General features: G+C 42.7%; 1 protein-coding gene across 4 annotated transcripts in view; it reads right to left on the bottom strand.

The window, feature by feature from the left end:
• Positions 1 to 4972: 4972 nt before the first annotated feature.
• LOC307261956 (uncharacterized protein) overlaps positions 4973 to 17103 on the bottom strand; it is a 28580-nt gene continuing 16449 nt past the window's right edge. For all 4 annotated transcript variants that reach the window (XM_080042687.1, XM_080042688.1, XM_080042689.1 and 1 more), the window contains exons 3-8: positions 11819 to 11959; positions 11604 to 11647; positions 11382 to 11511; positions 11114 to 11224; positions 6504 to 10925; positions 4973 to 5905 (exon numbers count right to left, since the gene is read on the bottom strand). In XM_080042687.1, the coding sequence (XP_079898813.1) occupies positions 5844 to 5905; positions 6504 to 10925; positions 11114 to 11224; positions 11382 to 11511; positions 11604 to 11647; positions 11819 to 11959 (4910 nt within the window). In that variant the 3' untranslated portion in view covers positions 4973 to 5843. The remainder of the gene's footprint in view (positions 5906 to 6503; positions 10926 to 11113; positions 11225 to 11381; positions 11512 to 11603; positions 11648 to 11818; positions 11960 to 17103) is intronic.

The following is a 17103-nucleotide window of genomic DNA, read 5'->3' as shown; positions in this document are numbered from 1 at the left end:
ATTTTTGGCATAGTGCACTTGACATTCATGTTTTGGGATAGCCTCAATCTTTTTCTGGCGTACTAAATAGTATAGAAGTATGGGTATTGGAACGCAGTATGATGTTTCCACTGCACCTGCCTCCCTCGGTGAACAACGCAGAAAAAAATGGTTCCTGCTAAACCACCTTCTTTTGTTTAATTCTTTAAGCAGATGAATCCTTATTTAACTTTAAATCAGCTTGTTTCCAAAAACTCTGGTAAGTGATCACATCAAGATATTGTGTATTGAACCAAGAAGATTAGGTCTACTGAACAAAAACAAAGATCTACTTCGCCTGTTCGGCAACAGCCAATTGATCCTCGCCTCTAATTGCCTCCAGCCGTGACTGAGCGACCCTTTTTACGCGCAGATTGAAAGGGAACGGTAGATGGACAGCAGTCTGTTGCGATGAAAACAAAGTGGCGTCTCTACATTTTGTGGAGTGTTTTATCACTTGGCCTCCTCAGTTGTGCAGTGGACACTTATGAATTTCGATCTAACAGAAGGAAAAAGTTTGCCAAACTGGGTAAATATACGCCAATCAAACAGCCGACAACAACAGGCGACAGGGAATTCTCCCAGAGGTTACTACCTGCCAGCACGTCTCCATTGGTTCCTGAAACACCTCGAGCCATGCTACCCGAAGAATCTCATGCTAAGATCAGGTCGGGCTTTGCTTACCTCCCAGACGTCTCTGCAAGCTGTTCCACCTCTGACTTCGTCGTGCGAGTCAAACCAACTTTTTACGGTCAGGGTGCACATGCAGAGGAGCTGACAATAGGCAGCAACTGCAAAAGCAACGGCGTTCTAAGACCGTACGGCGACCTGCTCTTCACTTATCCTCTGACAGCGTGTGATGCCGTGCGTCAGGTAAGATAGATGGCCATGCAAGTCTATTTTTTGTCTTGCTGGATCATCTTAAAATCAAATTTCCCTCATCCATTCTCGACAGTTGCCTGACGGATATCTGGTCTACAAATTCGTGCTCCATTACGAGCCTTCGCCAAAACGTTTCCCGAGAAGAGCGCAGCGGATGGATGTCGACATCGAATGCCGTTACCAAAGGTAGGACTTGTCTTTTTTGCTTTTGGTTAGATCTCGTGTGTGAAATAATTCTGTTTACTTACAACCTCCAAAACGCTGTCCAGGAACCATCACGTGTACCAGCTGACAGTTCGGCCCACCTGGGAAACTACTATTATGCGTCAAAAGCTGAAAGGAAATTCAAAGGACTTCCAGATCGAGCTGATGGATGGTATGTTTACTGAACTTAATGGGAATTAAAATCTGTTTCAGTGCAATTTATTTTATTTCCCATGTTTGATGAATGTCCAATGCTCCATTTTATGTGATGCATATTTTAATCAACTCCTAGATTCATGGAGCGGACCAGCCAAGTCCCATGTGTACCATCTTGGAAAGCCCATTAATTTGCAGATCTCTGCTCCTCATCTTTCGGCTGGAGGAAAACTGTACATCAACAGCTGTTATGCTACCCCATTCAGTGCCTCACAATCATCCCTCAAATACACCATCATTGATAACTTTGGGTAAGTACTAAGGACAGTCAGGCATTTAAAATCCTTTAGGTTTAGCCTTGATGTCCGGAATTGCAATACACTGAGAACAGCTTCATATCACTGTCCTCCAAAGCTGTATACTGGACAGCAAGAGAGACCCAGGGGGCTCTGGGTTCATCTCTCGGACCAACAAGACCCTGATGTTGTCCCTGAAGGCCTTCCAGTTCACCTCTGACCCTGACACGGAGGTGAGTGAGGGCTAGAGCTCTCTCTGGATTCACACATTGATCTGTTCGCCTAACCCTTGTTTCCCTTTTTTAGGTCAATATTCACTGCAAGTTGTTCATCACATCTGAGGACCCGAGTCCTGAATACAAATCATGCACCTACAAGGGGAACAGGTGAACCTTGACACTATGAATTGATTTCCATTCCAGGACTATAGGTGATTATTTTTTCTTTTTCTTTCCGCAGTTAATTTAAGCGTATTTGTCCCGATAGGTGGGAGGCCCTTACTGGTGACGACTCTGTATGTGAATGCTGCGATTCACATTGTGTGCCCTCTAAATCCCGAAGGGACTTGATTGAAGGTATGTGGTGGTTTTTCTTTTATAACCATAACTGGATTTCAAGGATGTATTTATGCACCCATTCCTTTTCTTTTAGTTGACATATCTGTTGTTGCTTTAACTGACTTAATTGTATTACAAGTGTCATACATCTAGCTGACAATAATCAAATATGAACTAGAAGTACCGCCTGGCGGTAATATGCCTCCGTGCGGCATACAACTGCCGAATGGTGAAAGTACAGTGACGGTAGGTAATGCTTTAAAGAAGCTACTTAACAAAAAAGCAATATTGTGCAAGGTAACTGCGACCTCACAATATGTAAGGTCACAATAACCTTATGACTTCCAAAATCGAAAAACTGAAGTCACATGAGTGCAAGAGATTTTAGATTTTCTAGTGATAATTAAAGATGTCATAACTTTTTTTTTTTTTTTTTTTTTTCAAGGCTCTGCCAGCAGTGGGTCCTTGCTGGTGTCTGATCAGCCGCATACAGCAGAAGAAAGCTTTCTGACGGTCGGCCTGAGCGGAGAAGGCAAGGCCACAATCCATCATTACATCGATGAGCTGCACAGTCATGACAACGAGGATGAAGTCATTTCCTATGATAATGGAGAAGAGCAAGGCTTCATAGATGTGGATGAGGATGAGGAGGATTTTGACGAAGATGAAAGTGGGGTTATCCTCGAAGTGATGACTCAACCCGATTTAGATGAGTTAGGCTTTAGGGAAAAGGTCTTAGTGGAGGGGAGGAAAGGGCCTGAGGTGAACGATTCACATCTGTTCAAGGAGGATGGGTCTGGATATGGCAAAGCATTCAGTCATTGGGTGGAGAATGTGTTACCATTACAGCCAGAGGTATCTGAAGGTGAGGAGGAACATAGGAAGCATACAGGCAGAAGTGGAGATGATGAAAGGATAACAGCCTCTGAGCTAGAGTGGAAGAACGATGAGGATTTAGTAGATGATGAGGAGGAGATGACCTGGTATTTCACATGGAGGTGATTTAGTTTAATGAATCACTTGGTATTCTACTTAGATTGTTGTAATTCTCCATAGCACAAGAATGTTCTGACTCATTTCAATAAAAACATAGAAATGCATTTGAAGGGCTCTTGTCATAACTTGAAATCCTCAACTAAGTCAATTTCTCTAATTTGATCTCAATTGTTTGAATGCAACGAACAGTGGCTGACATTCCAATGAAGGCACATCAACATAACTTGTTAATTATAAATGTCAAGTATGAAAACGTCATTGTCTAAAACTTTGTATCATACAGACTTGAGGTTCAAGAATAGAAGACTGAATGACATGCACTGAATATCAGACAGCAAAACATAAGAAAACGCATCCAACTCAATGGGGCAATTTGATCCATCAATCTTTATTCTTTCCATTATGAATATGTATTACATTAGTCTCAACCCAGTTTGAAATATATTACAGTTCAATGCAGAATTATCCCACTGTCTGAGCTGTAACTGTGAGGAAAGGCACCGTCTCTATTATCAGTAACTATAAGCAGCAGACAATGTGCTCCAAAATAACGAGTGGCTTAACATGCATGCTCATTGTTTGTGACATTATTGGGTGCATAAAGATATAATCAAATCATAAAAAAATTACACTTGGGATTTTTGATAGGGAACATATTTGGATATGATTAAGAGCTAAACAATCCAATGTAAATGATATTAGGGGTGTAACAACACTTTGCAAATGACATTCTGTCTTAAGACACCCTCCTCTGAACATGAAAACAATAACTTAAGATAATTAATATTTTTTTTAACAAATATAATTGGTGTGAAAACTCTTTTGGAAGAAAATACAGAACAGATCCATCTTTTCTGAATATGTTAAATATACAAATGGTTGCTATATTTACAGATGAGCGCCCAAAAGTCCCATTGTTTACAGTGCTGTCTAAAGCTCTGGGGCCGGTTTCCCAAAGCCTTCGTAGAGCCTTCTTAACGCTACGTCATTCGTAACCCCTACGTAGAGTTCCTACTTAACATTTCGCCTGTTTCCCGAAACGTTCTTTGCTACGAATCTCTTTCGTACGTCCTACGTTGGTAAGGTTGGTCTGGAACGCCCACAGAGCCTTCTTAGCTCTACCGTAGGGATGTTTCAGCTCTCATTTGTGTCATTTAACTAATAAATCTGACTGTATTTCATATCAAACGGACACAGCGATGACTGTATTAAATAACAAACTGTTAAAAACGATAACTGTATATAGCGTACATATCACATTTAAAGTAAGCTATATATGTTAGCAGAATACCATTCACTCTGATTCACAAAGTGTTCAAACTATAAGTAGCCTACATAGTCATCTAACTGACTTGACAATCAGCATTAACTGATTGGATGCGATGTCCGTCAATATGAAAATAGGCTACTTTATACGTGATACACTACAGCCTACAGTCGGATCATTTTTATCAGTTTGATATTTAATACAGTCATCGCTGTGTCCCTTTGATATGAAATACAGTCAGATTTATAAGTTTAATGACAAGTGAAGTCCCTGTGATCGCTGTGGCATCGCCAGAGATAGGCTTGGCTACTACAGACCCCCACATTTCCTTCCGTAAGCACCATGCGTAAAACGGACACGAGTGACATCCCTGTTGCGCATGGAACTGCCACAAGTCATTCATGAAGAAAATAATTGCTGGAAACAATCTTAATCTCCTCCGCTGTTTCTATATTTTTCTATAGCCTAGGCTACCTTTTTTAAATCAGTAGGCCTATAGGCTATGGTAATACGTTCGACCAAGGTTAACACTAGAACCATCGCACTGCGGAGCTGTCAGCTGAGCCGGCTCAGCTGACAGCTCCGCAGTGTGCGTCGGATTCTCCGCCTCAAAACATGTAAACGTGTGAAAAAATTAATGAATAATCAATTAAAGCTTACCTTAAAATAAGTGTGCCATGTTACTGTTTATTGTATTTAGGATTTTAGCTCATTTGGACGCTGTTTGGGCCATCTGTTTTTATTGATATAGGCCATTGGCGATATTCTACTTTCAGTTTCCTTACTGACCCACCACGAAACGTGATTATTGTTCTTAAAGATACTTAGATTATAAAGCAAGAGGTGTTAAATAAATGTTTCGGCTTAGAAGGATTTCTAGTAATCTTTTATTCGCAAAGACTTGTCATGCAGCTTCGCATGAAATAAGCAGGAAATGGAAAATCGAACTCTGAGCCATCGATTTCAGCACTGGACAGCGCCCTGTACGAGCCACGTAGGGACTGTTTCTTAAGAAGACTCTTAAGAGACCGTTCGGGAACCACGACTACAGAGGTAAACAACTTTGGTAAGTCATAACGTAGGAGTCTTCGTAGCGCGCTAAGAGATGACGTTATCGGGAAACCGGCCCCTGATCAGCAGGACACAAGTGATTCAATCATCATTTGACACTAGAGGGCGGTATATCCCCTTCTATTGCAACTGTAAAGCTCAGAAGACTCTATGGCAAAAGAAAACATGTAGTATTTACTATCAGTAAAATGCTAAATGAGTCAAATTAATACCAACACCATTAACATCAATTTCAAAAGATTTTCTTAAGAATCCCAAACTTTTCCAAATGCAATATATGAAGTAAGCATATCATCTATCCAAATCATGTTTATTGTCTCTTACACACAAAGACCAACTTGCAGCAAATTCAGTGTAGTTGATAAGTCCTTCCCATGTCTCATTCAGTCTTTACAATCATGTTGATGTCATCGCTCCTCCAACAGTACCTGCTGTCCCATTTGTTTTCTCTGCAGCATCTGAGGTGGGACAGTTTCAACAAGATTACTTTAAAGGAGTGCAGAAAAATTGTAAATTACATTAAAACATTATTGAAAATGGATGGATATGTCAATCAGTTGGTCCAACTATTCAGTCCAGACTGAAATGTTATCAGAGGTAAAGACTTTTCATCTCTTTAATATGTCAACTTTGGTTGAGTGCTAATTAGCAAATGTTAGCATGCTAACAAGCTTAACTAAGATCCTGAACATGGTCAAAAGTTCCACCTGCTACACTTGCGTTCACACAATTTTGGTAGAATATAAGAAATGTTAACACTAATGCTAACCTTCTAGTCACTTTCTTTTTATAAAGTCTTATTGAGCTACTTTAACAGTATTACATATTTGGAGAAATTTTGCTCTGAAAAAAGATACAAACTGTGAATCTTTTTTAATTAAATTTAAAATGATAACATTGGTATTGATATTTAAATTAAAATTTACGTAAATGCAATTCCCAGGGATTGGGTTTTTTCTGACTTTGTCTTTGTCACTATAATGTGAACGCAGCCTAGCTACATAATTTCCAGTCTTAATCTGATATGTTTTATTTATAGTGAATAATGTCTCTTACCCTTGATACTCTCTTGAAGGGCTTCCTGTCCTGCAGGTTCTTCCGTCCCTTCACTCGTCTCAATCTCCTTGCCCTTTGTTTTAGGTTTCTTTGCAACAGGCGGTGGCACCTTTGTGACAGAGGAAACATCCAGGTTCTCCTTTATGGTTGCCTTGGTCTCCTTTGCAGACTTGGTCTCAATCACCACCTTCTTGTTGCTCTTGGAGAAGATAAAGCTTGCTGTGCTGGTCGGAGACTTGCTGAAGTCTATTGGTGATGTCTGTGATTGCAAGCTGAGGCGAGAGGAGGGATTGTCTTTTGATCTGGCAGCTGTCCTCAGGCGGATGGCCTCCTGTAGGTTCATTGACGGAGAGGTGGCCATGGCTGGAGGAGACTTTTTCGTAGGGGAGAGAGCTGTGGATGAAGATGGAGTGGGAACCACAAGAGACTGGATCTTGAAGGGCAGAGGCGAAGCTCCAACTAGACTAGGTGCAAAGGTCGATGTCGGAGAGGTAATGATTAGAGACCTTCTGATTGGCTTCTGAGGAGCCTCGCAACTGGCAGATGAGATTTGGACCTCATTGCTCGGCATCATGACTTTGGCCTCTAGTTTCCCCTGAGCTTTAGGAGGCTCGGGGCTGCTAGGTGCAGACTGTTGAAGGGAAGGGCTGACAATGGGAGCGGTTTCCTCCTGCACAACAGGGGCAGAGGTGCACTCCGGGGTTTGGTTTTCTGTACTTGCAGGACTAGGCTGGTGCTCAATACTGGCAAGATCCTGCAGAGGTAAAGGTGGGGGTAAAGATACATTTGCAGGTAGAGAAGGTGCAGGGGTTTGAACCTTTTCAGGAGATGGTGGGATAGAAGCTTCAAATGGGGGTGAAGGAGAGGCATCTTGGGTTGATGGACCATCAGTATTTGGGGATAGAACCTGTATTTGAGGCGGAGGTGGAATACTCTGAGGGGGAGCGAGAATACTGTTACATGAAACCAAGTCAGGTTCAAATGTGGAAGGTATGCTCTCTTGTGGAAGGTCATTCTCCTGCTCTAACGACTGGGGTTGTGACGGTTTGGGTGGTGGAGGAGGAATACTTAGTGGTGGTCCGAGCTTGCCTGCCTCTTCAGAAGAAGGCAGAGAAACCTCTTCGGTTGACAGAGTGGAGACGTGTTTAGGAGGTAGAGGAGAGGTCGTGATAACCTGTGGAGGGGAGACATCTTTAACTGGTGCAAGAGATCCCACCGTAACCAGCGTAGGGGCAACGTCTTTAAAAAGTGGAGGGGGGGCCAGAGGAGGAGAGGACTGTTCAGGCCTTACAGAAGGAAGCTCATTAGGCGTCAGCAGCGGCGGAGGAGAGACTTCTTTAGGTGATGGAGGAGAAAACTGTTTAGGGGGTGGCAGAAATACTTCTTTCATTTGTGCAGGAGATACCTCTTTAGTAGATGGTGGAGGGGATACCTCTTTAGGAACTGGTGGAGGAGATACATCTTCAGGAGGTGGTGGAGGAGAAACATCTTTAGGAAGTGGTGGAGGAATAACTTCTAGTTGTGACAGAGGAGATACCTCTTTAGGAGGTGGTGGAGGAGATAGCTCTTTAAGTGGTGGTGGAGGAGGAGATAGCTCTTTAGGTGGTGGAGGAGGAGATACCTCTTTAGGTGGTGGTGGAGATACCTCTTTAGGTGGTGGTGGTGGTGGAGATACCTCTTTAGGTGGTGGTGGAGATACCTCTTTAGGTGGTGGTGGTGGTGGAGATACCTCTTTAGGAGGTGGTGGAGGAGATACCTCTTTAGGTGGTGGTGGTGGTGGAGATACCTCTTTAGGAGGTGGTGGAGGAGATATCTCTTTAGGTGGTGGCAGAAGAATAATCCTTATAGGTTCTGAGGGAGGAGAAACATTTTTGGGTGGTGGTGGTGGAGGAAATACCTCTTTAGGAGGTGGCGGAGGAGATACCTCTTTAGGTGGTGGAGGAGATGCGTCTTTAGGAAGTGGTGGGGGAGAAACATCTGTGTGTGGTGGCAGAAGAATAACCCTTATAGGTTCTGAGAGAGGAGAAACATTTTTGGGTGGTGGCGGAGGAAATACCTCTTTAGGAGGTGGCGGAGGAGAAACATCTTTAGTTGGTGGCGGAGGGGGAGCCGAATATGATGGAGGAGGTGGGATATTCAGGGTCGGCGGTACTGTCCCCTGAGATATGCTACCAGAGGAGTCCCCACCAGTTGTGGCCCTCACTGGTGGCACCTGAACAGGTAACACTAGCACCTGTTCGCTAAACATTGGCGGAGGCGGGAGAGGGATATCAATCTCAGCAGGCCCATTGAGACCCACTTGTACCAGTGCCGGAGGTGGTGGGGGCCAGGATGACTCGGGGGATACGACAACTCGTACCGATGGGTCAGAAACGACCTCTGCGATCTGCTTGGCGGGAGGTTGGGGAGGATGGTGAACCAGAGGTGGGGACGGAGATGGAGGAGTGCGTGCTAATAAAATGGCAGGTAAACTGTCCTTGTTAGTCTTTATCTCTGCAGCTTGTGTGGATGTCTTTTTGGCTTCTTCCTCTTTCACTATTGACAGCCTTCCCTGACGTTTCTCTACGGCCTTCACTAACATCCCATTTAATAGGTCACTTACTCTTACTTTCTCAACTCTTTCTGTCACTTCGTTGTTTCCTTTCAAATCAACATTCTGCTCAGCCAGTCTGGCATTGTTTTCTTTGTGTATCTCAGCATTCATAACCCTACTTTCTTGAAAAGTCTTTGTTTCCGGCACGTGCATCGATCCACTTACAGACTCCACGGTTAAAGTTGGATTCTTGTGTTTTCTCTCCACCACTAAGCTTTTCACAGAGCCCTCTGTCAATGCAGAAGGTGACTGTCTCTGTTGTCTCCTGTCCTTTGGATTTTTCTTTATAATGGCGTAAAGGTTATCAGGTACTGGGGGTCCAAGCAGCAACTCCACTGAGCGCTTGGAGTGAGCCCATACCTCTGGTGGTGGGGGTGGGGGTGCATGGATTATAGGTGGCGGAGGGATGTTGAAGAGATCTCTCAAGGTCCTTACAGAGGGGCTGACACTGGCGGTATTGAAATCAGATTTGAGAGCCTCTGTGGATTTTGTGGATTTGGTATCCTCTGGCTGTGTGAGAGGGGGTAGAGGTGAGGCAGTAGGAGAGGACCCAGGAAATAACCTTTGAAGCTTTGCCAAAATGCCTCTCTTGTGTCTTGGAGATGAGCTGTGGGTCTGCTTAGAAAGTTGTGCAGGTGTGCCATCTTGGCTAGAGTAGCCGCTGGACGGGGAGACTATATTACTCAGCGTATTCTCCAGAGGTGGTTCAGTTTCCTCAACCTTTCCAGTTTCCTCTGCATTTGGTGCCTGCAGCTGGGATCTGATAGGAATCAATGACACAGAACCTGGAGAGTCCTCCAGAGAACTGGTGTCAGCATTGTATCCAGGGCTGTCTATGATACTGGGGGATATAGGAGAAGAACCTGATTTGTTTTGTTCATCTTCTTCACCTGCGGCTGAGATGCTATAGGGAGAAGTTGGAACGACCCTAACCTCTGCCAGATCACGGGACCGTCGCTTCATTTTATTGTGAAGGGAATAGGAGCGGTTTGGAGGGGGAGGAGCCTTCTTAGCCTTCATGATAGAGTGGCTACGCGCAAACTGCCCCTCTGTCTTAACCATGTCTTCCTTGTTAACAAGCGTACCATTGGAGGTGCTTTTAGAAGCCTTACTGATGGAAGAGTGAACACTGATTTTGTCTTCTTTAGCATCTTTGTCCTGGGTCCTCATCTGTCTGGGGGTGCTGCTTCTGGAGATTGTTGAGGAGTCCGATACCAAGGTATCTGAGGACTCGGAGTTGCTCCAACAAGAGCTGTCGGACACATTCTGAGTGTTGTATTGGGAGGCGGAGGTGAGGTTGGAGGATCTGGAGGAAGTGGTTCTGCAGGAGGCACGGGAAGGGGCCGGGCTGGACAGCAGCAGGCTGCTCTTGCTGACAGTGCGGACGCTGTTTCGACTCCGCCCGCGACTGATTTCCACCACATCGATGGATGGTGGCAACACAGCATTGGGAATGATTTTGGACATGTAGGGAGCCTGGGGTGATATGGACATGACAGGGCTGGGTGGCTCCTGCGCAGAACTGTTGGTGGTGGTCATCCAGGGAACGGCCAGGGATCGAGGCCTGTGGGCACCTGAAAAGTCAGGGCCCATGCGGTGCAGCAGGGCCAGGTCATCCCTATGACCCGCGTTGGAGGCATCAAGCTTGTCAAGTTGTTCTTTGTTGAGGGGATGGATGACGTTCATGTTTTGGAGGCTTCTACTGGCTCCCTTTTGTGACTTTGCTGCCTGCTGCGGCCCATCAGTGGTCGGGCTCTCATCAGTATCACCATTATAGAACTGGTTATCATCTGTCCTCTGAGTCAGGATCCAGCCAACTCTGTCCAGTCCTGAAAGAAGACAGTAGGATTAATTAGCATTATCACTTTCAAATTAATAATAAATTAAATTGACATGTACAAAAACCATGCGTCCAGTTGCTTTCTATATAGACAGTAACACAACCATATCTAATACCATGATATTTCTGAATGCATCCCATTCAAATTAAGAGAGTACTTTATAAGTTGCTGCATACCCAGTTCTCTCTGAACATGCTGTGGGATACCCGCAGAAGGCTTCCTGTGTCTTCTCCTTGTCTTGGCCTTATCTGACTTTTTCCCAGAATTCAAGGGCCTGAATGTTGATGCTGGGCAGACAGAAGCATGAGGGGAAGAAAGAGAAAATCATTTGACCCTTCCAACAATTCTAACTGAATCCAAACTGTACATCTCACTGATTACATTTTATTTTGTCATATTTATCACTGTATGTTGTATAGTTAAAATAGTATGCTGTGAAGTTACCTTGCCTGGTGAGTCCTGAGCGAGAAGATCTTGTGGACACAGATGATTTTACAGAGACGACAGAAGATGTGTCAGCAATGGTACTGTCTGTCATAAACCCGTCCCCATCTGTCTGGACAGTCATTGCGGACTGGAAAAGGAGAAACACAATCTTTTTGAAAACAAATCCTTTGAACAGCTCCACATTTACAGTTAGTGTCACAAAAAAGGAATGCCACTTACAATTGTGCTTTCATTATCCTGGTACTCCACCCCATTATTGGTTTCTGTAAAGAGAGTAAAATTCAACTCTGTAGATTTAAAATGGCATTTAGAATACTTATATTGTCTGGTGCACCCCCACTTGAGTAATGTGGGGACAGTTATCAACATGTTAGCATGGGACACCTTTAATTTAGTGCAGAAACGTAAGACTGTTTCTCTATAGTGTTTTGTACCTTCTTCCTGCATCATTTTCAACCCTTCCAGGGCCTCAGTGTGAAGGTTCTCCAGGTACTGGGGCCTGCTGCCCTCGACAAACACATTCTCCCTCAACGGGGTTGATTGCGTTTTTTCGTCATCACCCTGCTTCGGGACAGCTGGAAGTAGAGAGAGAGAGAGAGAGGAGGGGGGATCAGCCTGGATCAACTCGAAGCTCTGTGTTAATGTTACAGTAGATAAGTGGGCCATATGGACATTATTACAGCATTCAGGTGTATGCCAGGGATATTTAAGCACAGAAACACTAAATGTGTGTGTGCTGGTTAATGCATGAGAGTGACTGAATTCAAAAGGTTGAACCCTAGTTCCACTCATGCAGGATTAAGGCCAGAGCCGGCCCAAGCCTTCAGGGGGCCCTAAGCGAAATATGATTAGGGGGCCCCTCTCCAATGTTAGCGCTGCTGAAACTATAGATCTTTGTTAAATATCATTCACACACCCAGTGTTTTTCCGCTAGTGCCTCCACTGTGCGGCTGTGCGAAAGTATTAGACAGCCGAGATTCAGACCCTCCTAGGAGGGTCCGGGGGTATGCCCCCCCGGGAGTTTTTTTTAACCTTTTTAAAGTGAAATTCATGAATCTGGTGCACTTTGAGAGGAAAATTAAGAGGCTAAATTTGAGAAATTGTGTGAACTAATAATTTGGAGAGACTGGGTCAGATGAATTAGAAGCTATTGAAGAAGGACACATGGATTTTCCATAAAAATATTAATATAAAATAAAATATTATGGAGGGTCCTCTGGGTTGGGCTTGGAGCTCTTTTTCTTTTACGGGACATATTTCTCTGTAATATAGTGAATGCATTTAAATGCAGTGAGAGGAACGAAGCAGAAGAACTCTGTTGTCCAGCTACTGTATCTTCTTTTCCACAGACAAGGCTGAAATAGGCTATAAACTATACACACAGTGCATAGGCAACTGAGGGCAGCCCCATTTCCAATTGTTTTTAAATAAACTCAATACACACTGTGTATGGATGTGAACGTGACATGATCAGATAATTTCGGATTTCCTCCCAGATGAACTGATTACATTTTTAGGCTATTAATTGTCTAGACCAAAACATTTTATTCCTTTTTTTGTATGATAACTCACATTTGCATAATATGATGTTGATATCAAACACACAAACTAAAAAAAATAAAATAAAAAAAAAAACATTTTTTTTTTTTTTTTTTTTTTTGAGGGGGCCCCCCAGGCAGTCGGGGGCCCTAAGCGGCCGCTTAGTTCGCTTATGCGTCGGGCCGGCTCTGATTAAGGCCCAGTGACACTGAGAATGACTTCTAAGAAGGGATTATCATATCAAAACAAATATCAGCAACGTATGCTCGGTATTACGCATTACCTTTTAGTCTACGTAAGTTAGACAGTGAGAAGGACAATAATAAAATTGCAGTCATTTCGTGTTTCACGCATTGAACATCACTTCTATTTTTTTTAATTCATCAATGAATCAACTAATATAATACCTGAAATTCCATGTCATTTACTATGAGCGCCATCCAAAAAAAATTACAATTTGCTTTGAGACACTAATTACGTCATGTGAACTCCAAAAACCTGAATAACCTCTTCCAATGACTTGTCATTCAAAATCACGTTGAGTTACCAGTAAAGTGTTATGGTTTTCAGTGCATAACTCATAAGTATAGAAATATATCATATAAAAATGGATGAAAAAAAACTTGATGAAACCAATATAAATATATATAAAAAAACAAAAACTAAATGTCACAGCAGTTTTACTTTTGCTGAACAACTTGGCATGCGATTCAACTCTTGTGATCCATGTGGTGTCCACACGCTCCCAGTCTGGGATCAATGGGCTAAAGACCTGCTGAAACACTTTTATGTAATGGTGACAGCTGCTCCACTTTTAGCCAACATACTGTACTCTACTAACTGCACTGTCACTGTAAGACCATGCTGGAATTAGCCTTGACAGCCATGTACTTAGTGATCGCTGCTAATAATTACCAGTCTCAGCTGTAACAGCATTACCTGGTGCTATGGTGGTGCAAAATCCCAAGAAGCAATAATCTATAAATATGCCAAAACCTTATTTAAACTTCTCCTGCTATTCAGAGTCTTAGTGACTTAAGTGAGACTTCCAATCACAGCTCATTCTATTTCAAGAGAGTCCACATTACAAACTGACAGTGATTTTTATGGTCTACTCTACAGTAAATGTCCACACTTTATTACTTAATTGCCAAGTCTTAGGTGAGCCAGTTGATCCAGTCTGTAAAGTCATACATGAATAGCAATTTCAACAACCTGGGCAGGAGCAATTGGTCTCAGTCATAAACCAATCATTGGCATCACTCACCTTTCCTTGTGAAAGCTGTCGGAAAGCAGTAAAGATATATTGCCGAAGTATTGGTCAGAATCACTACCATGATCACGACTGAATCTTATAAAGTAATCCACAAGAACACCAAAACTATGGCCAAGTTGTGTTCAAGAATGAGAAGAAAATCTTGATAAATAAAAGTGGCAGTCCGTCAGTTGAAAAACATTCTGGAAAGATCAAGAGTGGATCATAATAATGCTTGTTTTTGATGTCAAGTTGTTGTTGTGGTCAGTTCAGGTCCACGCGGAGCAGAGGAGGTCTCTACAGCCAATAGACGACCAGAGCTCAGACACTAATCCTCGGTAGCCTAATTCCTGACATCCCTCTCCTCTGTATTTCCCCCCCACTCAATGCTGAGTGAAACACCCAACATCCCACTGTTGCTCCCCATCTGCAGGCAGGCTGGCCCCCGATTGGTCAGCCATGCCACAGATCAAACTGAGATCATACATGTAAACATCGAAGGGATGGGAAAGCTGCTGTCAGGGATTTGAGGTATGATCTGGTTTTGGGTGGCTCCCTTTTACTTTGAGCCACGGCTTTAGCAATGTTAAAAACACTACACTGCTTTGTTTGCTTTGTTTGTTAGACACCATTTTCAAGACAGAACTCTGGTAGTCTGGTAACACAGCATGTATTTCCTTTCGAAGACTTCACTGAGAGACATATAGCTTTTGCCACAAGGGGGAGTAAGTGAATAAAACTCATCTATTCCTAAAAAAAGAAGATTAAAACCATGTTTCTAAAGAGGCCTGCAGCTCTACAGCACACGGTTATACATGTGAAAAATGTTCCCAATTGTTTCCAGCAGCATTACATTTGTTATTATGCAGCAAGAATACACTGAATAAATTAGGTTAGTCCGTTAATCAAGAGCTGCTGTCTAGAGGTAAACTGTCTGATCCAGAGAACCGTCAGTCACTTTTCCTTTTTGTAACTTGATTTTGAGTCAAATTTTTTGTTGTCAACCATATTTATCCCTCTTGTTTTCAGTTTTATTTTCCTATATAGGACACCTCAACCTCAATTGCGGTTAAGGTGGTTTGTTCACTTCCTGGTGTGCTGAGCAGACATGACATGGAATGTACGCCATCTGAGCAAATGGAAAACATTCTCATGGTCGTGAGTGAGTCAAGACAAAAGCACTTTACTGGGACAAGAAAATAAAATTGATTACATGTGTTACCAGCACATAGCAACAAGTTGAAATGGATCACTATTTAGACAGAATCCGATGCTTGGGTGTTCAGTTTCAAGCTAGTATGTAAACAGAAGGTTGAAGTGCATGTGTAGGGTAAAGTTAGTCAACAATTATCTGGTTACCACGATGGTAAAGGTGGGCCACGACTGCAAGTTAATGAGGAGCTCATATTATCACTGGCTGTTGGATCACATTGTTATATTGTCCATGGCCATATTAATCATCGACATACTTAAGACACCATCTGTCACTGGTGGATTGTGCGCAAGCCGGCTGTATTAATGGGCTGATAGCGATTACATATAAAGCCCAAACTGATGTTTACATCATGGATTTGGATAAACACACTACATCTAATGGATGTGATATGGTTTTAGAAGTCCATTCAGGCCGCAGAGTTTAAGCCAAAGTAAGGACAAAACAACATGTTAAAAAAAATCACCTCAAGGGGGAATACATGTTAAGGGATTACATTTTATGACATGTAAATAATGGTGGATCTAAAGTAGAACGTTTTTAAAAGAGCAAACATCTGTTGGCAAGTTTGTTTTGATAAAATACGGATTCCCTGGCAGTAAACACAGACAGAAGGCTTCAGGAGATGTGTTGCGTCATCAGCTACTGTAATCAACTTACAAACAGTGATACAGATGGCGCTTAAGGGTGTTTATGACAACCATGGCAATACTTTGAAGATTTGAGCCATGACTACTCATTTTAGGCTAGAAGCACTCTAGTGACCCTTTATACCAATTAGTTTTCCTTTTTTTTCCATTTCTTTTAGTAATCTTGCAAGGCTTCAAAATCAGAGTTTACGAACCGTCTTTATTATTTCACACCTAATCTATTGTTATCTGTGACCTACTGTAAAACTTGTCAAGATAAACACTTTATCAATAAACAGCAGCAGTTTGACCTGCCGTGGCCAGGGTGTTTTTTCCCCCCCACATATTTCATCATTTCAGTTAACTGGTAGATAACATTTTCCCTATAATCTTATTTTCATGCAAGTCGTATTCTGTTTTTACGCCCTCACCACTCTGCTAGGACTAAAATTCTGAGGCAAATACTGAGCTATTTAATTTTTTGTTTTTATTCCTGACCAAACCGAGGCCAGAGTTAACTTCGGGCAGTCTAGAAATGCTAGTGTCATCCTGTAAATACCAACTTTATTTTTATCGTACAACCCCAAATCCCCAACAAGTTGGGACGTTACGTAAAATGTGAACAAAACAGAATGTGATCATTTCCTAATCCTTTTTGACATGTATATTCAATAAATAACAGTACAAATACATCATATGTATTTACATCAAATACATCGTTACACACATTTTACATAACGTCCCAAATTTTTCGGAATTGGGTTTGTAGATTGTAAACCTCCCCCCATGTCGTTAAAATACCCTGAAGTAATATTGAGGACGTGACCCAAGTCACCCAACTATCCATGGTGGAGGGGGCGCCTTTAGCTCAGTTTTATTAGTAAGGCGTCCCCTCCATGGGCCTCGGCCAGCAGCGGACCCGGGTTCGATTCCAGCCCGCGGTCGTTCTCAGGATGTCACTCCCCTCTCTGCCCCATTTTAACTCTGTCTCTACACTATCAATAAAGCATTAAAAATGCCCCAAAAAAATATCTTAAAAAAAAAATATCCGTGGTGGGTATATACACTTTGGATTTAAAAAAG

Source organism: Ammodytes marinus, assembly GCF_949987685.1.
Source record: "Ammodytes marinus genome assembly, chromosome: 15".
Classification (NCBI taxonomy): Eukaryota; Metazoa; Chordata; class Actinopteri; order Uranoscopiformes; family Ammodytidae; genus Ammodytes; species Ammodytes marinus.
This window is presented reverse-complemented; position numbering and strand designations above follow the sequence as displayed.